At 38.5% G+C, this 23,594-nt stretch overlaps 1 protein-coding gene across 1 annotated transcript in view; it reads right to left on the reverse strand.

Moving 5' to 3' along the window:
- The window catches only part of Ccdc6 (coiled-coil domain containing 6), a 104,404-nt gene that overhangs the window by 25,089 nt on the left and 55,721 nt on the right, over positions 1-23,594 (reverse strand). Inside the window, exon 3 of the mRNA XM_042696324.1 lies at positions 5,876-6,004. Within this exon, the coding sequence (XP_042552258.1) occupies positions 5,876-6,004 (129 nt within the window). The remainder of the gene's footprint in view (positions 1-5,875; positions 6,005-23,594) is intronic.

Below are 23,594 nucleotides of genomic sequence, written 5' to 3' on the forward strand. Positions count from 1 at the left end.
CTTCAAGGACTAAATTATACATATCGGGGAGAAAACAAGGGTTGTCTTTCTCAGTCTGACTTATTTGTCTTATCAAAGAGGATCGTTAGTTCCATCTATTTTCTTGAAAAGGACATATTTTCATTCTTTATGGCTGAATAATAATTCATTGTGTATATATGCCATATTTTCTTTATCTATTCCTTCATGAATGGGTACCTAAGCCAACTTTGTATGTTAGCTAGTGTGAACTATGCTGCAATAAACTTCAATACACAGGTGTTTTGACTGTAGACTGACTAATATCCTTCAGACATATACCCAGGAGTAGTGTGACAGGACTATATAGTAGTTTTAGGGGTTGTTTTTTATTTTTATTTTTTATTTCCATAGTGACTGTACTAATTCCCACTAACAGGGCATAAGGGTCCCTTCTCTTCCCACATCGTCACCAGCCTTTGTTGTTTCCTTAATGATGGCTATTTTGACTGGGTCAGATGAAATCCCAATGACATTCTGATCTGTGTTTCCTTTATGGCTAAGGATATTGAACATTTCTTCATATATTTATTAATCATTTGTTCTTCTTTCAAAAACTGTTCAATTCATCTGCCTATTAATTATTTGTGCTTTTGCTGAGATAAGACCTCCAGGTAAATTTTCTTAAGATTACATGTGCTAAGTCTTTGTCATTACAAATGGATGCAAATGAAATGGAAGTACCTGACCAATCCTGAATCCTACTTTTACACGTGGGCTTTAATGCTTTGGAAAAGGAGAGACAACTTAGATAAAAGAATACACCCCAAATTGTATGCATAACTGAGAAAGTAACACTGGGCCAACTACAGGAAGGAAAGGAGGCAATGTAGCACATCGTAGGCAACTCTGCTAAGTGTTAGCTGAACCACATGGCACCACTAATTCTACTATACTCCTTTTTTACTGTAGTGTTAAGTAATGATTAAGTGTCTAGTCTGTACACTTTATGGTCGCTGTTTTCTTCTTTCCTCGGTCCACTTTATTATTACAAAATTTCTAAAGCTGGGTAGTAACAAAGAAGTTTACTTAGCTCAGAGTTTTTTGGAGGCTAGAAGTCCAGAATTGAGTTCAAGTCTGGTAAGGCTGCAGCACATAGCAAAAAGGCATATTGGTGGGAATACAGAAGAAAGCCAGAAAACTTTGGGTTCAAGTTCACTTTTTAAAAATTTTTTTACGTAGGTATTTTATTGTGAAAATACTGTACAGAGGGGTTACAATTACAAGGGCAAGGTAATGAGTGCATTTCTTATCAAGCATTGTTGCTTCCTCCTTTGTTTCCCCTTCCCATTCCTTGCCATCTCCACCCCTCACCACTCCTCCCCCGAAGCCAAAGATGTATAGTTCGTTTTCAACATAACGACTTGTACATCTCATCGTTGCAATGGGTCCACCTGTATCCCTATTTAAACAATTTGTTTTTTCCCTTCCCCTCCACAAATTATACCAACATCAAATACAGTGAAAGCAGGGTTATACCATGGGGGAGAGGCATACAAAGCAACACAGAAATATCTTATAAATATATTAGACACAATAGCAAGAAAGAAAATCACATTTGAGTCCTTAACTTGGGGTTCATTTCGCTTAACATCAACTTATCTGACCATTTCTGCTTGTCTCAGACATATACTAGTACTTGCAAATAAGAGAAACCATAAGAACTCACTCCCTAACACAAAAAAGCAAATTCCAAGTTTTAAATGCTTTCTTACTGCGTAAGAAAATATGATACCCAATATAGTGACCAGCTGGTTGAAGAAAAAACTTCCATTATGGGTTCACAAGAATGATCACCTATTTGTTTATAATGTCCCTCACAGCATGGCAACGTGCTGACTAGATTAATCCAGTTTATTGGATTAATACTGTGAGCTATAAGACCTCATAATTTTGTAATATTCTCAATATGCTTTCTTACGCCTTCTTATTAACTGACTTTTGGCAGTGAGCATATAGAATGCTGAGTAAATCCTCCAAAGCTAACTAAAATGCATTAAGACACTTAAGCAGGCTGTCTGAACAGGGAACAACTAGCATTCCCTCAAGTATAAAAGATGGTGTTGACTGTCTCACAAAGGCTAGGTCTTCCCTGAGTCTGGAAACATAACATCAGGCTGAGAACGATGGCCTGTGTCTGCCCATCACTACCTTTGTGACTTGAGAAAGCTCCTGTTCCCTTTCTGGGCTTCCATGTCTGAGAAAGGGGTGGGCCATGCACAGTCCAAACTTGGCTAGCTCCAGAAGCAAGACCCACATCAAGGATCCTCCTCTGTAATAATCTCTGGAGGGAAACAAAGTATGAAAATGTCCAGAAGAAGAACTAATGTCCATATTCAAGGACTTCAGCATGATTTTTCCCCTACCCATTGTACCACTAGGGTCTGAGGCCAAAGTTAATCTCAACACTGTGGCCTTTCCTCCCATACTGCCACACACCAACAGAACCACTCAAAGCCAAGCTCCTTTACCGGGAAGCTGTTCATCTTTCCTATTTGAAGGTTGCCAGATCTGAGTCTAAGAGAATAATAATGCTATTGAACTCATTGTCTACATCCAAAGCCTGACTTTCAGTGAGAAAATCTTGTAAAGGGACATGAGTTTAGCATGAGTTTAACTAGGACCTACTGAGGAAGGAACCCCAACACTGACTCTGAAGGCCAACTCATATAGCCAATTTCTGGCAAAAGATCTTGCCTTACTCTTTTTGTAGGTTCAACCCACTAAATACAAAACATGAATTATTTTAAAAATACTTTTGTACAATAGTAAAGTTACTGTGTGACCCAGCAATTTCACAACAAATGAAAGACTTACGTTCACAGCACCAATATTCATAAGAATCAAAAAGTAGTGACAAGCTAAATGTGACCAGATGATGAGTAGATAAATAAAATGTGGTATATCCATATGGTGGGAAATTATTTGGCTAGAAGAAAAAAAGATAATGTGGGTACATACTGCAATATGGATGAAAATACTACACTAAATGAAGGAAGGCAATGACAAAAGACCACTGTGAATTCTGCTCAGATAAAATGTGCAGAGCAGGCACAGAAGGTAGAGTAGAACTTTCTTAGGGAATAGGGGACATAGGTAGAGAGCAGAGTTTCCTTTTGAGGTCATGAAAATATAAAATTGATGGTAGTGATAGTTGCACAATTCGGTACTAAAATACAATGAATTTATATTTTAAACAGCTGATACTTAAAAGTATCCTAAGAAAAATGAGGAAACAATATGGAAATGAGAAAGACACAGTAATTGCCTTCAAAGAGTTTATAGATAGTATACTTAGAAGAACAAAGTCACAAACTACATCTGAATCATAGTAATGTCTTTGCTCTCCTGGCAATAATACATAGTATAAAGGCAAAATGTATTATTTAATGTAGTATAGACCTTGACATATTATATAATTTAGATAATCTCAAGACATGACCAAGGGAGTGGTTATGGGAACACAGATTTATTTCTAAAGAAAAAATACCCAAACACTTCTCCTTATCACTGACTAAAATTATTTACAGTTAAACAAAACACACAGTAAGATTCCCAAATCATCCAGGATGTAGCCAAAACAAAAGGGGGAGAGGTCAATTTTATGACAATATGACATTTCTGTTCAAATTAAAATATGGGCTTTATATAGTGGATCTGAGGCCGAAGTCTATCACAAAGCCTTGCAATGCACATGTTCCATTACAGAAGTCCTCTTTAATTACCAAGATCTGAAATAAGCTTGAAAGATCAGCAAGTGATTAACTTGATATAGAGAATGTAGGGTTTTACCTTTATTTTAAAGGGGTTACTTTAATAAAGTCTATAGACTTTATTAAGTATTAGAGGAAAGCAGCTGATCCCTTCTTTCCTTCCCTCCCTTCCCTCAGATGGTCTATGAAATCAGGCCACCCTTCTGATACTAGCTCACTACTTCCACCTTGTGGCCACAGTGAAAGCCTAGGGGTCAAGGCCTCATCTCCAGGCCCCACTGGGGCCTATGAAGAAATACAAGACAAAAGCTGTGTACAATTGTCAACAGTATTGTAAATACTGTGGCATGACAAAGTTCTCACTACACCAACTACTGTGAGAATTTGACTTGGCCACTTAATTGATCTCGAAGAACAAACACCAATTCAAGTACCTGTGAGGGACTTAGACAAGAATCCTCAAAGCTTCAACTTGGATACAACAGGAGCTACTTGAGAATTAAGCAGGTCAACATTGGAACAAAATACTTTTAGTCCAGCTTAAAAATAGATTTAAAAGATGCAAATAGATTTGAAAGATGCAGGTTCACCAATAAAGCTGAAGGTTAACAATAAATTGCACTGGAGATGAATATGAATATGTATACCGAGAGATCTCTCTATATATATCCATATCTATCTCATCAACCCTTGAAAACAACTATTTTCCCAATTTACCTGGAAGAGATGAAGGCTTTCTTAGAAAACCTAGTAACATTCCCCACTTTGAGAGCTTTGTCTAAATGAGACAAAAATAACAAAAAAGTCAGTATTATTTGAAAACAAACCCTAACTTCCCCTCAGACCTACTGTTCCCATCAGTTTCACACTCAAGTAAAAACTGCTCTCAGGAGTGCTGAGAGCAATTGATGAACTTGGCAGACACATAGCAATGACACTGAATTTGAGATTAATCTAACAAAGGTGCATGAGAAGCTTAGACAAATCATCAATTAAGATCTGTAAGACAAAAATCAATTTACTGAATTTTGCATGGCAATCCAAATATCTGTACACTATAGATAGCTTCTTATAATTTACTAAAGAATACAGTTTCGGTGTACTAGAGTAGAAAAGGACATTAGAGGCACAAGGCCAGGGATTGCATTCTAACCAACCAAGTGGAAGGAGGGATAATGACTGCCCACAGTTCTGTGTGGTGGAGGAGTAAAAGGACCAGCATAGACTTCTAAGGTAACATCTCTGATCTATACAAATGGCTTCCAAGGGCTTCAGACAAAACAATTATGTGTTATTGCTATCTTCCACTTGTTGTTCCTCTAGTTTGCCTTTTCCCATTTTAGTCCATTCTGCTCTATTTACAAATAGAGAACTTGGGCCTAGAGAAGTTAATCAAGTCTGTGGTTTACCCAGGATGAGTTAACAAGTTTGTGGCGCCATATCAGTATCAACAAGTTTAGCTGGGGAAAGATGCTCTTCACATAAGATTGCTAGTAACTCAGCTGGACACCAGTGGCACATGCCTATAGTCCTAGCTACTCAGGAGGCTGAGATCTAAGGATTGCAATTCGAAGCCAGCCCATGCAGCAAAATCCATCAGACTCTTATCTCCAATAAAATAGTCAGAAAAGGCTGGAAGTAGTGCTGTGGCTCAAGTGGTAGAGCACTTGCCTTGAGCAGAAGAGGCTCAGGGACAGTGCATAGACTAAGTTCAAGCCCGGGACCAGAAAAAAGAAAAAGATTGCTAATAACTCAAAGAAGAAAATTATAGATTGCATATTTTGAAGAACCTTTGAAAGAAGCTTTTTAGGTCCACACCCATTTCATCTCAGGAACTTTCATTACAGAAAGGCTCTTGTTGGTTAAATACATTCTTCACCCTTTGTAAAAAAGAGCCTGACTCTAAATCAGAGTATCATCACATATCTCCTAAACTTAATTAAATGTGAAAAGAGAGAAAGAAAGTACAAGAGAGAATGAGCAGAGTATGCAAACTTGCCAATGATTACTTGAGAAATGAAGTCTCCACTGTGGGAAAACAAGGTGAAACACACTGTCCATTCATATTCCACAGGGCATCTTACAGCTGGAAAGAACCAGCTGTCAGGCGAAAGCAGCATCCAAGGAGAGCTCAATTTGCTTACCTGCTCTAATGTAAGTTGTTTGGAAATGGTATCATTCTCCAGTTTTTTAATCTTCTTCATCAGTTTGTTGACCTGAAATTCCTGCTCCTGTTCCAGATGCTGCTCCAGTTCAGCTTTCTCATGCTGCAACTAGAAAAGGAGAAGAACACAGACATGGAAATTAACAAGTTCAAAAGCCATATAGACACTGGATCAAAGGTGAAGACATTGGGTTAGGAGGTCTCACCACAAAAGTGATATTACTTATATCTGCTCATAATGCAATTGAGTACTGGGAGTCCATTCCTAATAGGTTCCTTATAGCTATAAGTCATAAAACAAATTCAAGTAATATCAAACCATAATTAAACACTGATTTCAATTTTAAAAGAAATGAGCAGTTGTTTCTGCAGGAAAGAATAAGGAGGGTAGGGAAGGAGGTAGGGAAGGAAACTTATTTTCCAGCATAAATGTTCTGGCCTCTTTTGAGTTGTATGCCGTAAGAATACAAATCAAGGCATATTCTATAAATAGAAATGTCACACCATGTTTATTAAGTGAAGTTTATTCAGACTTCTGTTATGTTTGCAAAAGAGAAAGAGATGTCACATCACAAAATATACCAAGTGAATTATTCACAATTACTAAACTATCTCCCATCGTGCAAGAAAGCATACTGAGGCAAAAAACAGCACCACTGATTTTCCCTGATTAATAAAATTGTACATCACACTTTGTACATCCTTCTTTAAAACCATGGAGCAACACTTATTTGTATAATTAAAATATAAAGTTATGATGTTGTTACAAGCCAAAATTTTAAAAGACTTATTCCAACCTTCAACATTTAAATAAAAGAAACCCCATGGGCAAGGGCCACCCATGGTTCTCATTAATAACCATGCATTATTCCAATATTCTCAGCTGAGCGATCTCACAGATCTAAAGAAGGGCTTCGCCTGATGTCTCAGAACCCAGGAGAAAGAGACCAAGTAAAAGCAAATAAGAATTAGTGACGTGCCAGGCCCAGTGGTGGTTTCAAGCCAACCCAGGGAAGGAAAGTCTATGAGACTCTTAGCTCCATTTCACCACTAAAAAGCTACAAGTGGAGCACAAATGGTTGAATACTAGCTTTGAGTGAAAAAAAAATCTAAGGGGCAAGGCCCAGGCCCTGAGTTCAAGCCCTAGTTAACCGGGACAAAAACAAACAGCATACAAAGGTTAATCTTCAAAACCATTTCTTTGGGCAATCATTTTTGGGCATGAGGCTCTGAACATGCATTATAAGGCACAATTACCTCCTTTCTATATATGACTACAGAGGCCACTGGACCATGGCAATACAGTCAGAAAGTGGTAGCATTTGAAGCCGTAACAGGCTCTGAGCCCCAGACTAGGTCTCATCCGTTGTACCTGAGCAAACCCAAGAGAAATTGTCTCCAGACACTATCACTCACTAGTAACCTAGCACACCCTTGGCATTTGCAAGTAAGATAATTAAGCACAGGAGAAAACAGCAATGTGTGCCTGTCTGAGAGGTAAGAGGGCAGTTGCTGCATCTCGGTCTCTGTCTATACACTCCAAGGGGTACAAAGGACAATGGAGAAAGCTTGGCCTTCACCAGACTTAGCCTCAAAATGGCCAAATCTATCTCTCCCTCCAGGGTTGACTTGATCCACTGCTCTGAAAATATACACTTGGCTTTATAAGAGGAAGCTTAAAATCTGATAAGAGTCTTCCAGAAATGTTGAGTAAACAGATGCTGTTTTTGTCGTACACCTAATTTAAAAAAAAAAAAAAAAAAGCTGGTCAACCTTGCAGGGACCCAGAAAACAAAAACAAAGCAGATCTGAAGACATGCTTACAGGGAAAAGTCTATTTAAAAACTCAGGTTCTGTAGACTAAGAAGCAAGGATAAGAACTGAGAACCAGAAAGGAAGAGAATCGAGACCTGAGCACCAGAAAGCAAGAAGAGTTCCCATATGCCACACAGAGACCCCAATGGAACAAACAAAATGCCATGCTCATGAGGAAAGCTAGCAAAAACATAATCATATAACATTTTATTCAACAAGCATTTGTTGGGAGTGTTCTGATTTATGTACTATGCCAGTGGAAGATAAAATCTATAGTTCAGAGACCATCCATGCCCTAATACAGTTTACTAACACTAGGCACCTCTCCTAGTTTAAAGAAATAAACTTGAGTCTGAAAATCTTTAAACTGTTTGCCAGGTGAATTAAAACAAAGGATATAGTTCAATATTGAAACATGCTTACTGTATTCACCACAGGAAAAGAATATAAGAACAGTGAGGCTCTCACAGCTTGCATGCAAACAAGTCGTATTTAGACACATGGTCTAACCTGTCAATATCTAACTAGGCATTTCCTTTAAGACTGCAGACTGAGCAAAGCCTACAGGAGTTCCCAATTCAGGAGGCTTTTTCTTCTCAAGAAAAGGCAGTTGTTAGCAAGATTCAAGCAAGGTCCCTGGGTTACACTAGCCTATTTGGAAGATAAAGCCATCCCGAGACCTAAGTCTATCTGCTAAAGATGCTGTTTTCATCATCCACAAGAGATCACTGAAATAGTCCTGTTGTCTGCTCTGTTCTGTCACCTCTCAGGTGACAAGCAAATTTAGAAGCAGGTTTGAAGCTTCTGAACACAATTTCTTTTCCAAAGAAATCACCAAGAAAAAAAAAAGTAGTAAAATACAGAAATACCTCAAATCCTCAAAATAATTAAATGAAGGTTAAGATGAGCCAGGGAAGAGGCAGACATGGGAGTAGGGATCAGGAAGAATAATCATGGCATTTACCTCACAAAAACGTGTCTGAGAAAAAAAATGGAGAAATTGTTTTAAATAAATACAGTAGAGCATTGCTAATTTAAAAAAAATGCTCCATATTCTGCAACTATCTGAGCAACAACATAATCCAGGCAGAAAGTTTCTCACCAGACTTGATATGATGGTCACAGTAAAAGTATAGATACTGTTGTATTCAATAACCTTCAGGCTATGTGTGCATAAGCTCTCTCTCTATCTATCTATCTATCTATCTATCTATATATATATATATATATATTTCTATAGGTATATATATATATTTATATTTATATATATGACACTTCAATAAATTGAATTTCATGTTTAGACCTAAGTTGCATCCCCAAAATACTTATTAAGCATACACAAATATTCTCAAATGGGGGGGGGGACTTGGGGGGGACTTGGAATTGAAGATGTTTTTGATTCCAGGTGTCCATTTGCTCCATGTAAATCCAAGCAATCTGGCCCCAAAGTGCTTGAACCAACACCCAGAATCCACTTGTTTATTTAGAAAATATAGCTTATGACACCCAAGTCAGAAAACTCTCCAGTGAAACTGGCACAGGCCAACCATAACAACTGTCAGAAGTAAATTCCAATTTCTTCTCTGTTGCTCATTTTCAGTGTGGCTTGATTTTACATTTCTAAGGCAAGGTCTTAAACTGCCTTGTAAATACTATCAAATCTTCTAATAAGGTCAGAAATCCTAAACTAAAATTCAAACTAAGAAGCAAATAATTAAGCAAATTCTATGAATATGTTTAAAATAAACTTGTGTTTGTCATATATATATATATAATGCATAAACATAATGAAAGTTTTTCAAAATCCAGAGTTTATACATAGTATTTTTTGTAAAAACAATCTCAAAAATTATAGAATAGTTTAAAAAATCCTTAGCTATGTCATATATAGTTAGCACTAACAATAACAAGAACAACAAAAATTCGTGTACAACTAGAATGACATTATGTAACAGATATCTCCCTAGTATTAGGGGCACAGGAACAAAGGTTTGCTTCTTGGGATTCAGTATGAAAAAAGGCAGTATAACTGAAGAAGCCACAGCAAAGATACAACTGTAAAGCAGAACAATTTTAGACTTTTAGCTAAGCATTTTCTTATTTTATCACTGATGGCATAGAGCAAAATACCTATATCCCCCTAAAGAACGCAAATGTGGCATAAATTTTATCTCAAGCACATGAGCCTAAAAAAAAAAAAAACAGTTTACTATCAATAATGGTCATGACAAGTTACAAAGCCTTTCTGGGACCTTTTCAATGAGTCAGGTCTCTTATATAAGAGATTCAAGAACCATACACCAAATGACATTTTATTCCCAGCAAAATTCTCTCAGGCAGGTAGAGGTGTTGAAATCACTCACATGGGAGAACCACTGCCAATAGCCACGGCAGGTACACATGCAGGCCTGGCAGGTGAGCCAGCCCTCCCACCCAACACACAGGGAACTTTGCCAAATATACATCCTGCAGGTCTGGGCTTGTCATCCAGCCAGCCCTAACCAAGTGAGGCAAACCTTCTGACTGCCAGCCCCAGGACCCGCTTTCCTAAAACAATTTGACAATGTACCCAAGATGCCTCCACTTTGGCATTATCCAGTCAACAATAATACTCTTGTGTATCACCCATGTCCCATGGCCAATATTCTTGGTTAATGGACGACTACATGGAGCCTGGCTGCGTGGCTCCATGTAAAAGCTTGCATAATAAATGCATTAAGTCATTGGATCATCAAAAACTAGGATCAGGTCTTAATGTCTGAAAAATGTCGAAAGGTATCTCACAAAACATCAAGCATCTCTCAAGAATCAACTTTTTAACTGCTACTGAGTAGTAACTCAAGACTCCCTCCTCAATGTCTGAATCACCACTCATTTGAGCCCACTCTAATTCCCACTTCCTTCCTGCTGTGACTGGGAGTTATTCTTGCTCAACACCTTCCATCTCTTCAGTTTATCAATTACATGAACTCAGCCTCCATAACAACTGTCAAACACCCTCTCCTTCCTGCGCTTCTGGCCCAGTCTAGTTGAGGCCATTTATTCCTCTTCCTAAGGAATGAAAGTGGATAATCCCAGCAGACAAATTCTAGTACTACAAAGCCCTACTCAAAGCCTCAAAGTGCCTCACTACTCCATACAGACTAGACCCAAAGTCATCAGAATAGCATTTAAGTCCCTAGGCAAACTGCCAAGCTTGTTTCAGTTGGTCCAAGTGACAGTCCAAGGTTTGCAAACATAAATGACTTCAGGCACCAAGCCGAGGAGTGGGGGGCGGGGGAAACACAATGTCTAGGCAGGGAATGGTTGCAATGGCCTTTAAGACATAGTTCATTCCTTTTTCCAAAGACTCATTGTTAAAAAATAAAAGTCATCATCATTCTGGCACAATACTTATGGAGACCTCTAAGGCTAGAGGTCTGTAATTTTGACAATGCCTGCTTGTCACAGGAGCCCACTCTAACAGAAGCTGTGACACTATTTCAACCCCACACCTGCTCATGCTGCACCTCAGCTACAGGGCCTGAGTCCCTCCTCTCAAGTTACTAGTAAAATGGCTCAAAAGACTTGCAAAGTGTCTTCCCACATGCCCTCAACTTAAGGCACACTCCTCCTCAAGCTGTGACAAGCACATTGTTGTTGGTGTGAATTTTAATGTCTATTTCATGGTACTTTTATCTTTTTCATCAGTTATTTCTAAAAGCAGCTTGTCACATGTCTTGAGCACTTTTTATGCATCGATTCACTTAGTCATAACTCTATAGCAGATACTATTATCACCTGCATTATACACGAAGTGAAACCAAACATTTGAGAGGTTAGGTAACCAGTCTCATAAGTAAAGGGTAAGTCCAAGGTTCATACTGTGGTCTCTAACTTCAAAGCCTTTCTCCTTATCTTTGGCATCTGCTCCCACCCTCAAAAAACACCTGAGTGTACTCAGAATTACTTGTTCACGACTGCAAGCTCTAGGAAGGGCTAGGATCAGGACAGACCCCGTTCTAATTCAGAGCATCTTCTATAGCCTTGTATGTGCAAATACTGACTGGATAAATCATACCTTCTTCACTTCATGTAGACTGTCTGTCCTAGATGAAGCCTGAGGCTGAGCAGAATAACTAATACAGAGGACATCATTAAGAAGCTGACAAATCAGTAATACATGAATCTGAGTATTATGACGCAGAAGTTAAATTATACAGCCTTAATAAAGCTGTTTAAGAGGTTGCAAAATGTAGAATACCATACGTTACAATCCTCCCAGGTGACTATCACCCAAATGATGAAATATAACATACCAGCTCCTCAAAGTCTCATCCTGATCACAGTGCCTCCAAAACCCAAAAGACTAACCAACATCCGGGATCTTTGCTCCTAATTTTTCTATTGGCTTTATACTTACTTGCCAATAACTTTGCTTGGCTTTGTATTTATGTTTTTAATCTAGCTTCTTTTAAATGAATCTGTTATGTGAGTGAAACTGTGACTTGTATTTTTATTCCTTCATGACATTCAATTGAATGAGTATGCTGCAAGTGATCCTCTCTGCTGTTGACAGGCCATTTCTAGTTTTGGACTTCACGATCAAGGGGACAGAGAACATCGACACATCTGGCGCACATATGCACACAGTATGATATACACTCCAGAGAGGAAATGCTGGATCATAAAGAAGGAGTATTTCTAACAATGAGGTAATGAATGCAAAATCATTTTCAAAGCAGTTGCAACAATTGTCATGCTTCACCAGCAGTGCATGACAATTTGTTAGTATTTTACCTTCCCTGATCACTGCAATCAATTTATGTACTTTCTCCTTTTATTTTTTTTTGCCATGGGAAGAGTCTGTTCATGACTTCTCTTTTGTTTTGCCTCTGCGTTGTCTGTTCTTCTGACTGATTTATAGCACTGTGGTGGTTTATATGTGTTATAAAGACCATCACCTACTCTATGGCTTGTAGTTGCATCCTCTCTACATGATCTCCCATGGCATAACATTGGCCTGCTTCTCTAGACACATCCCCTGGATTGGTGGCACTGAGTTCCATGGCAATAAATAAGTTCTAATGACAACAACTCCCAAATTTATATATCTAGTCCAGATTTTCCTATTGACAGCCAAAAACTTCTATCCAACTGTTTTCTCCATTTGACATCTAGACATGTCAATTAAACTTTTGATCTTCCTACTAAAGCCTACTCACTTGCTGCTTTTTAACACCCTAAATGTGATAATCTACTCTTCGAGTCACTGAAGCTTAAACCTCTAAGTCTCTTCCTCTACTTTCCTCACATTGACTTTCAGTCAATGAACAAATCTTATGGGCTATTTCTTTCAAATATACCCAGAATCCCATGATTCCCATCTTCTCTGCTACCACCTTGAAACAGTTCTCTCCACCTTTTGGCAGAGATTACAAATTAGTCATTCCTATTTCTCCACGTTCCCATATTAGCCCCTACTGTACCAAAATCTCTTCATCACCAAGAAACAAAGCAATCATGCTAAGATTCATGCAAGGTTATTTCACTGCTCACCACCCTTCCACAACAGTGAAAGCCAAAGTTCTGGCAGTAGCTTCAAAGCTCTTCATGACCTCCAGGTTGGTCATCAAACCTTAGGGCCTATTACCCTTCCTGTCTTCCCAGGACCTCATTCCAACCACACTGGGTTCTCTATTGCTCTTCCTACATGACAGTCACAACCCCAAAATACAAATAGTCCTCCTTCAGAAATCCACAAAGCTAGCTTCTTCTTTTAAGATTCTGTTTTAATACAGCCATCATAACAGAAGTTATTTAAAATTTCAATACTCCTGCAACTTTAACAGTAATCTATATTTGTACACAGTGCTCACTAACTTTTCTTGTTTCTTTGATGCTACCTTTTCATTTTCATATTTAGATGTTGTTGCTGATATACAGCAATATAAAAATACTCTTTATGCCCGTTGGCAAGATTAATTAAAAAAAGAAGAGAGGAAACCCATATTAATAGGATTAGGGATGCCACGGGAAACATCACAACACGTACCCAAGATATCCAAACAATTCTAACAGACTACTTTCAAAAGCTATACTCTCTAAAGGAAGAAAATCTGGCGGAAATGGATGCATTTTTAGAGAAATACAAGTTACCCAAACTGAGCAAAGAGGAAGTTAACCAATTAAATAAGCCAATATCCTATAATGAGATACAGGAAGCTATCAAAAGTCTTCCAACAAAAAAAAGCCCAGGACCAGATGGATTCACAGCAGAATTCTATAAGACCTTTAAAGAAGAACTAATACCCATACTCCTCAAGCTCTTCAGAGAAACAGAGAAGGAGGGAGCTATCCCAAACTCATTCTACGAAGCCAATATCGCACTCATCCCCAAACCAGGCAAAGACCCAACCAAAAAGGAGAATTACAGGCCAATCTCCTTGATGAACACAGATGCAAAGATCCTTAACAAGATTCTAGCTAACAGAATCCAGAAACACATAAAAAAAATAATACACTATGATCAGGTAGGCTTCATCCCAGAGACACAGGGATGGTTTAACATACATAAGTCAATAAATGTAATCCAGCATATCAACAGAGCCAAGGTCAAGAATCACATGATTATCGCCACAGATGCAGAAAAGGCCTTTGATAAAATTCAACATTCATTCATGCTAAAAGCTCTGGAGAAAATAGGAATAGAAGGAACATTTCTAAAAACAATAAAAGCCATTTATGACAGACCAATAGCCAATATTATACTTAATGGGGAAAAGCTACAACCAATCCTCCTAAAAACAGGAACAAGGCAAGGATGTCCACTGTCTCCACTCCTCTTCAACATAGTCCTAGAACCCTTAGCCAGGGCAATAAGGCAAGAAAAAGACATTAAAGGGATCCGCATAGGGAAAGAAGAAGTGAAACTATCCCTTTTTGCAGACGACATGATACTATACCTCCACGATCCCAAAAACTCCATCCCCAAACTTTTAGAAATCATAAGTCACTTCGGCAAAATAGCAGGATACAAAATAAACCCACAAAAATCAGTTGCCTTCCTATACACTGATAACGCACAGGAAGAGAGGGAAATAAAGGGAGCAACCCCATTCACAATAACCTCCCAAAAAATAAAATATTTAGGAATTAACCTAACCAAAGATGTAAAAGAACTATTTAATGAGAACTATAAAAAGTTAAAGAAAGAAATTGCAGAAGACACTAGGAAATGGAAAGACCTCCCATGCTCCTGGATAGGCCGACTTAATATAGTAAAGATGGTGATACTTCCAAAACTAATATACAAATTCAATGCAATTCCTATTAAAATCCCAATGACGTACATCACTGAAATACAGAAAACAGTCCAAAAATTTATATGGAACAACAAAAGACCTAGAATAGCCAAAACAATTCTAGGGGATAAAGACAATATGGGAGGGCTATCCATGCCGAACTTCAAACTCTACTACAGAGCTATAATCACAAAGACAGCATGGTACAGGCACAAAAACAGACCCGAAGACCAATGGAACAGAATAGAAGATCCAGATATAAATCCACAGGCCTACAGCCAGCTGATATTCGACAAAGGAGCCAAAGACATACAATGGAAGAAACACAGCCTCTTCAACCGCTGGTGCTGGGAAAACTGGGCAGCCACATGCAGAAAACTAAAAGTGGACCCCAGCCTATCACCATGCACCAACATCAACTCAAAATGGATTAAAGACCTTAACATTAAACCTGAATCTCTGAAACTACTGCAGGACAGAGTAGGAGAGACACTTGAACTAATAGGCACAGGAAGGAACTTCCTGAACAGAGTCCCAGGGTCACAACAAGTTGGAGAGAGACTCGACAAATGGGACTACCTTAAAATAAAAAGCTTCTGCACAGCTAAATCTATCACAACTAAGCTAGAAAGACAACCAACTAATTGGGAAAAAATATTTACCAGCAATATATCAGACAAGGGGTTAACATCCTGTATATACAGGGAACTCAAGAAACTAATCCCTCCCAAACCTAGCAAACCAATTACTAAATGGGTAAGGGAACTAAAGAGGGACTTCTCAAATGAAGAAATAAAAATGGCAAAGAAACACATGAGGAAATGTTCATCATCCCTGGTGGTGAAGGAAATGCAAATAAAGACAACCCTGAGATACCACCTTACCCCAGTCAGAATGTCCCACATCCACAAATCAGCCAACGACAAATGCTGGAGGGGATGTGGAGAAAGAGGAACCCTATTACACTGCTGGTGGGAATGTACACTTATACAACTTCTTTGGAAAGCAGTCTGGAGGGTCCTTAGAAAGCTAAAGATTGACCTCCCTTACGACCCAGTCATACTACTTCTAGGCATCTACCCTGAACAACAGGAACCAATATACAAGGACACGTGCACCTCCATGTTTATTGCAGCACTGTTCGCAATAGCTAGGATATGGAAACAACCTAGGTGCCCCACCACAGATGAATGGATCCAAAAATTGTGGTATCTATACACAATGGAATATTATGCAGCCATTAGAAATGACAAAATAATGGCATTTGCAGGGAAATGGATGGAGCTAGAAGGAATCATGTTGAGCGAGGTAAGCCAAGAATGAAGAGACAAACGGTACATGGTCTCCCTCATAAGTGGATGCTAAATCCAAAAGGTTAGGTGATACGACAAAACTAACAGGACTTAAGAAACAAAGAACTCCCGCTCATCTGGTTGAACCACTACTAAATATCCCCATGCTGCTGATCACAAATATGGTATATAACATGTGAACACTGTTATATATTACAGACTGTGGTAGACAATTTGCTCCAGGGAAGTTAGAATGAACTTGTGACTTTGAAATTATGTAATCATTTAATCACAATCAAAAAAAAAAAAAAAAAAAAAAAAGAACCTCGGGGAAGGGAGGGAGGGAGGGGATGGTAGGGGGAAAACAATGGAGGGGGTAACAATGTTCAAGAGGAAGTGTACTCATAACCTCACTCATGTAACTGTAACCCTCTGTATAGTAGCTTTACAATAAAAAAAAAAATAAAAAAAAATAAAAAATACTCTTTATTAGAATTATTTGCTGTTAGATTCTAGACATTTTCCACCTACACAATCACAAGCAAGTGGCAACCATAACTCTCCCTTTCAATCTCTGAATACTTTACCATTTGCTTGCTTTTTTGCATTGCCTTGGAATCTGTAACAAAAATCAATATAAGTAATGTAGCATCCTGTAGCATCCTGTCTTCTTTTAGAATTTAAAGGGAAAGTTAACTTGTCATAAGTAAACACAAATGTTTGCTCAGGCTTTTCTTTTTTGTAATTTACTTTTTGATACTTTTTTTTGTCATCTTTAAGTAGTTTTACAAAGGACATTCAACTCAACACATCCATTTATGAGTACAATGCATCTTGATCAATGTGGTCGCTTTATCATTCTTTCTCCTCTCTCCCAACCCCATCTATTCCCTCAAGTTACCTAGTACCAGATTTTGATTAGGCCTTTTACAAACACTTACCAGATTTAAATTCCATTCTTGGTTTACTGAGATTTTATTTCATAAATTGCTATATTAAAAAAATTCCAAAGAACCCGGGCGCTGGTGGCTCACGCCTGTAATCCTAGCTACTCAGGAGGCTGAGATCTGAGGATCTCGGTTCAAAGCCAGCCTGGGCAGGAAAGACCGTGAGACTCCTATCTCCAATAAACCACCAGAAAACCAGAAGTGGCGCTGTAGCTCAAGTGGTAGAGCGCTCGCCTTGAGCTGAAGAGCTGAGGGACAGCGCCCAGGCCCAGAGTTCAAGCACCACGACCGACAAAAAAAAAAAAAAAAAAAATTCCAGCATGTAAAAATGTTTTCTATCTGCTGACATTTTTAAAAATTTGGTATATGTGACTACTTACTGATATTTTATGGTTAAACCAATTTTGTATTCCTTATATGAACCTAACACATTCAAGGTACATCACCCTTCTAATGAATCGCTGGCTTCATTTTACTTTTATTTAAAATGATTTTTGCTCAGGATTGAGATTGCAATAAGGTTATATAGTTAGTTTTTTTCTTCAGAGTTCATGGAAGTCTGAAATTATTTAATTATTGAGTGCTTTCAGTGAAGCTATCTGAACCTCAAATTCCTTTTTTATGAAGACTCTGACCACTGATTCAATTGTTCATATTTTCCTCTTCCTCAGTCAACTGCAGAAAAGTTGTTTTTTCTAAGAAACTGTCATTTCACCTAAATTTCAAATGCATTACGATATCATTATTTGAGAGTTTTTCACTTACCCTTTGAATCGTCAAAAGAAAAGCCACTTTTCCTGGCCTCCTGGCAAAGAATTACAAGCTTAGGTTTTACTTCTTTCAGCATGGCTATGGTTTATAGCTAAGCTTATAATTCTGATACTTGAAGTATCTGAAAAGTCCTTTTTTGTTTTGTTATTTCTATTCATTTACACTCAAGGAACCGCTTAACTTCATGTACCTAGCTGTCTTTGTGTGGTTACTGCATTTAAACTTTTATTTATAGAACAACTTGTGGCCTAGAATGATAGTATCTAGCTCCAGAAAATTCTGTTTTCTCTAGCCAAGTACTCTGAGTCTACCTTAATCCAGAATCAAAACTTAAATCTCTGGTCCATGCAGTTCTTATGAAATCAGTTTACTTTTGTCCTGAGGCTATAACTCTAGGATTCCAGCTTCAAGTGGGAGGATAATTATCAACATCAACTTTGGCCAGCCCTATTCTTTGACTTCCATAGCCACAGCCTCACACAACTATCAAAAGCATAGCTGAGCTGTTTCTCAAGAAAATTCAACTGCCCTTGGAATAAAAGTGGCTCTGGGTGCAGGAGTCTCCTCTCTCCAACTATTGGTATAAGATCTAGAGTTCTCTAATGTTGTGTGTGTGTGTGTATATATGTATATGTGTGTATGTGTTTATATCTGTGTATAAATATTTGGGGGGGAAGGTTATTGCACTGAGGCTTGAATTCAGGGCCTAGGCACTTTAGTTTTTTCACTCAAGGATGGCCTTTGTAGGACTTGAGCCACACCTCCACTTCCATTTATTTACCAGTTAATTAGAGATTTAGTCAGGTGCCAGTGGCTCTCACCTGTAATCCTAGCTACTCAGGAGGCTGAGATCTGAGGATCACAGGTCAAAGCCAGCCCTGGTAGGAAATCTCTAATAAACCACTCAGAAACCAGAAGTGGCACTGTGGTTCAAGTGGTAGAGCACTAGCCTTTTTTTTTTTTTTTTTGGGGGGGGTCCGGTCGTGGGGCCTGAACTCTGGGCCTGGCACTGTCCTTCAGCTCTTCAGCTCAAGACTAGCGCTCTACCGCTTGAGCCACAGCGCCACTTCCGGCTTTTTTCTTTTTGCTTATGTGGTGCTGAGGAATCGAACCCAGGGCCTCATGCATGCAAGGCAAGCACTCTACCACTGCGCCACCTTCCCAGCCGAGCACTAGTCTTAAGTTGAAGAGCTGAGGGATAGCGCCCAGGCCCAGAGTTCAAGCCCTATGACTGACAAAAAATGAAACTTAAGAGATTAGAGTTTCATAGACTTTTCTGCCATGGGTGGCTTCAATCCTTAGATCTCTCAGCCTCCTGAGTAGCTAATATTACAGGCTTGAGCCATTGGTGCCTGGCAATCAATAAAAATGTAAAAGCATTTTGTCTAGCTTTTGTTTGTTCTGATTGAGGTTTGTCTGAATTAAAAGCCACATAGGACTTTTGGGGAATGAAAAAAATAGTGAGGTCCTTCTAGAACATTAATTATTTCTTATTTTGGTTCCTTGTCAGCATTTTCAAGACTGAGGCTTAGACTTCAGCTCTTTCATCTGACCAGGTCACCTTCAGGAAAGGTTCAAACTTACAATCTCCTCGGGGTACCTAAAGGGTTAAATTTGAGATTCCAGGATTTAACAACATGTCTACTAAAAGCATCATTAAAAAAGAAAAGATAGAGAAAATGAGAGAGAAAAAGAAGAAAGGTAGAGGGAGGGCTGGACGGAGATACTGCACTTAAATTCACTGTTACACTATTCACCATAGCCAAGTTACGGAAATAGTCCAGATACTCTTCAATGGGCAAACTGATCAAGAAAACACAAGATATACATTATTTATCCATGAGGAAGAATGCTATTACATCATTAGAAAGAGATGAAAGGACCTGGAAAAAATTATAGTAAGTGAAATAAGTCAGGCTCCAAGCAACAAAAGATGCATGGTTTCTCTCATATAAATATTTATAAATGAGATCTGATTTATAAATTAGATTATAAACGTATTTATAATTTATGTATAAATTATAAATAGATATATTTCTATATCTATATAAAATATATTTATATGTGTGTCTATTTATAAATTATAAATAGATATATATAGCAGGTATATGTGTATATATATATATATATATATATATATATATATATATTTATACACAAGTGTAGTAACTGGACTATGGTATTTGCAGGGGAGACTTCCAATGTTGAACTCCTTAGAACAAATATCTTACAGTCTGACCGAAATGAATACCAAGAAGACAGAACTTGGGATGTCAGTGTGGTTGAGTCAAGGGAGGGGACAGATGAAGAGAAAGGGTAGGCAAGTGCAGTCACAGTATTCAATGTACCTATGTGAAAATGGATGTAGGAATAATATTGAAGGGTTGGGAATGATCAGAGGTGGGGCTGGGAGAGATGAGAATGATGAAAGGGGAGCATCAATCAAGATATCTTATGCTCATAAACTGACATGTTGAACTGAAGCTCCTTTGTACAGCTACTCAAAGATAGTAATGATAAAAAAATAAGATTATAAAATCCTTTAGGGAAGTAAAGGTATGGCTCAAGTGGTCAAGTGCCCATGTTTGAGCAAAAAAGTCAAGCAAGAGCACAAAGCTCTGAATTCAAATACCACACCTGGTGCACAAACTCAAAGTCCTTCAGACTCTGGAGTCTGCCTACAACACTGAAAACCCGTAGCCTAATACCTGCGGTGTCTTCCTGGGAATAAAGTATGCTTAGCCCAAGGGATTCATTCTATATTAAGATCTTAATGAGAATTAAAGTAAAAGGTCTTATCTTTCTTCCCTAGTTTTTAACTAGTTTGCAATAAAGAGGATAAAGGAAGGTGAAGACAACTAGCAAGAAGATGTAACTATTTTAAGGACATCACTATTGACTGGACTGATTGTCAACTGTTTTTAAAATAAAATGTAAAACACTGCAACATTTTTAAATACAAAAAAAAAAAAAAAAATTGGGGCTGGGAAGGTGGCTCAGTGGTAGAGTGCTTGCCTCGCATGCATGAGGCCCTGGGTTCGTTTCAGCACCACATAAGCAGAAAAAGTCAGAAATGGTGCTGTGCCTCAACTGGTAAGGTACTAGCCTTGAGCTCAAGAGCCCAGGAACAGCACCCAGGACAGAGTTGAGACCCCACAACCAACCAAACAAACAAACAAACAAAAAAATGAAGTGTAGGGCCAGGTTTCATTCAATATATATGACTAGGCTTTCTAATTAGAAATAATAACGGATCCTAACTTACCTACTCCAATAAAAAAAGCAAACTTTCACCCCCCCAACCTCATTTAAATCTTACTTTCTGCTTTTATTTTGCTGCTATTTGCTTTTTCTCACATATTATGTTCATGTAGTAAGTGCAGAAAGCTTCTAAGCCCTTTATCCTGCCCCTTTTTTTCTTTATAATTTGTGCTCTGCATATCAATTTTTTCAATAAAAAGTTAATGAAGGTATACACACACACACACACACACACTTTATAAGAAACTCAACAGTTGCTTTAGATTGAAGGACTACTTCAAATTTGCTTTTTTTCCTAAGGGTAACAAATTAGGTTATACCAAGAGCTTCTTGGTTAGAATTCTGATTCATACTTGAGCCACTGGCATTTGCAACGTTTATAATGCATTTAAAAACATCTTGGCAGCAGCCAGGCACCAGTGGCTCACACCTGTAATCCTTACTACTCAGGGGGCTAAGAAAGCCAGCCCAGGCAAAAGAGTTTGTGTGATTTTTTTTTGTGGTCCGATCGCGGGGCCTGAACTCTAGGCCTGGGCGCTGTCCCTCAGCCCTTCAGCTCAAGGCTAGCACTCTACCACTTGAGCCACAGTACCACTTCCGGCTTTTTTTTTTTCTGCTTATGTGGTGCTGAGGAATCGAACCCAGGGCCTCATGCATGCAAGGCAAGCACTCTACCACTGAGCCACCTTCCCAGCCCCCAGTTTGTATGATTTTTATCTCCAATTAACCACCAAAAAAAAAGTGTGGAGTAGAATGTGGAATAGAACTATGGCTCAAGTGGCAGAGCGTTAGCCTTGAGCACAAAAGTTCAGGGACAGTAGGCTCTGAGATCAAGCCCCAGGACAGGTGCACACAAGCACACATGTGCACGCACACACACACAAACTTAACAGCTCCTTGTAGATGTATTGTGATGGAACACATAAACCTTTCACTCCGTGGAGAGAGAAGATCAGAAAGCTGAGTGTTAGAAACCTGGGAATGATACCACAAGGGGAAAAAAAAATATGCTCCAATTGTTTTGAAAGCTACCATGTGACAGCACATTTCTCTGATCAGTATTAATAGCTCTGAAAAGGACAGGCCAAGATGGCCACAGGTCTAACAATTTTGATGAAAAACGTATTTTGAGGTCTCTTCTCAAATCCCTTAGTTTTCATCTAAATGGATGTAATGGTAATCTTAACTTTGGTGCCCTTGAAATCAGCAAAACAGCATTTCACACATTATTTATCATCCTGATATGTAACATTGCTGCCTGCATGAACAAAATAATTTCATTACCATCTTAGTGGTAATGGCAGGAAAGAGCCTCAAATTCTGGTAAACATTTGGAAAGAAGGGACTTGGGAGTCTGTACTTATTTCTGATGTCTACAGATACACTATGTTACTCAGAGAAATAGCTCTCCTGAAGTTAGGGAAAAATAAGCTCTAGGGGTGGGGGAAAAGTTCGTTCAATCTGATTGAGAGGAAAAAAATGACTTCTCTGGAGAGGAAAGGGAGATGGCAAATGGAGTGGTAAGCCTTGCATCTATGTGAACAGGCATAAGTGAAGACATAGGAAATTCTTCCAGTTTTATTCCTCTGTAAATGGAAGAAAAATGCAGTTGCATGATAACCTTCTGAAATGCTCAGCAACCATTCTTTAGTTATAGCAGCTTCAGCAGAAGTTTTGCCCACAATTACCTTCCTTTCTTCTATTTGTCAACATCCTATAGATGCTAGAACAACTTTTAAGTCCAGGAGGCATTCTAACTTCAGGGAGTGTTAATGACACAAAATGCCATCATACCTTACAAAGATCCAGATAACTCTTCATTTTAGGTATTAGGAAATTTCATAGACATAGAGCTATAATGGTATTATTATATAAAAGCCAGATCCTATTTTAAATGGGGATCAAAGGTAAACTGTAAATCCACTTCAGATCTGAAAAAATTAAAAGTCTGAGCCTGGTGCTTGCAGCTAACACCTATAATCCTAGCTACTTAGGAGGCTGGGATCTGGGGATCTAAATTCAAGCCAGTCTGGACAGGAGAGTCCCTGAGACGCTTATCTTGAACTAACCACCAAAAAGCCAGAAGTAGAGATATGGCTCAAGTGATAAAAGCCATCAGCCTAGAGTAAAAAAAAAAAAAAAAAAAAAGGTAAGGGACAGTACCCAGGCCCTGTGTTTAAGCCCCCAATACTGGTGCCCATGCCCATACATACCCCCCCCCCACCAAATTAAAGTCTGAAATTTGAAAGTTGGATCAGAATGCAAAGACTGAGATAAATGTACAACAGTTTAAAAAAACACCATTATCAATATTAGCAATGACATTACTA

The sequence above is a fragment of the Dipodomys spectabilis genome, unplaced genomic scaffold (genome assembly GCF_019054845.1).
Source record: "Dipodomys spectabilis isolate Male_0828 unplaced genomic scaffold, ASM1905484v1 ptg000207l, whole genome shotgun sequence".
Lineage (NCBI taxonomy): Eukaryota > Metazoa > Chordata > Mammalia > Rodentia > Heteromyidae > Dipodomys > Dipodomys spectabilis.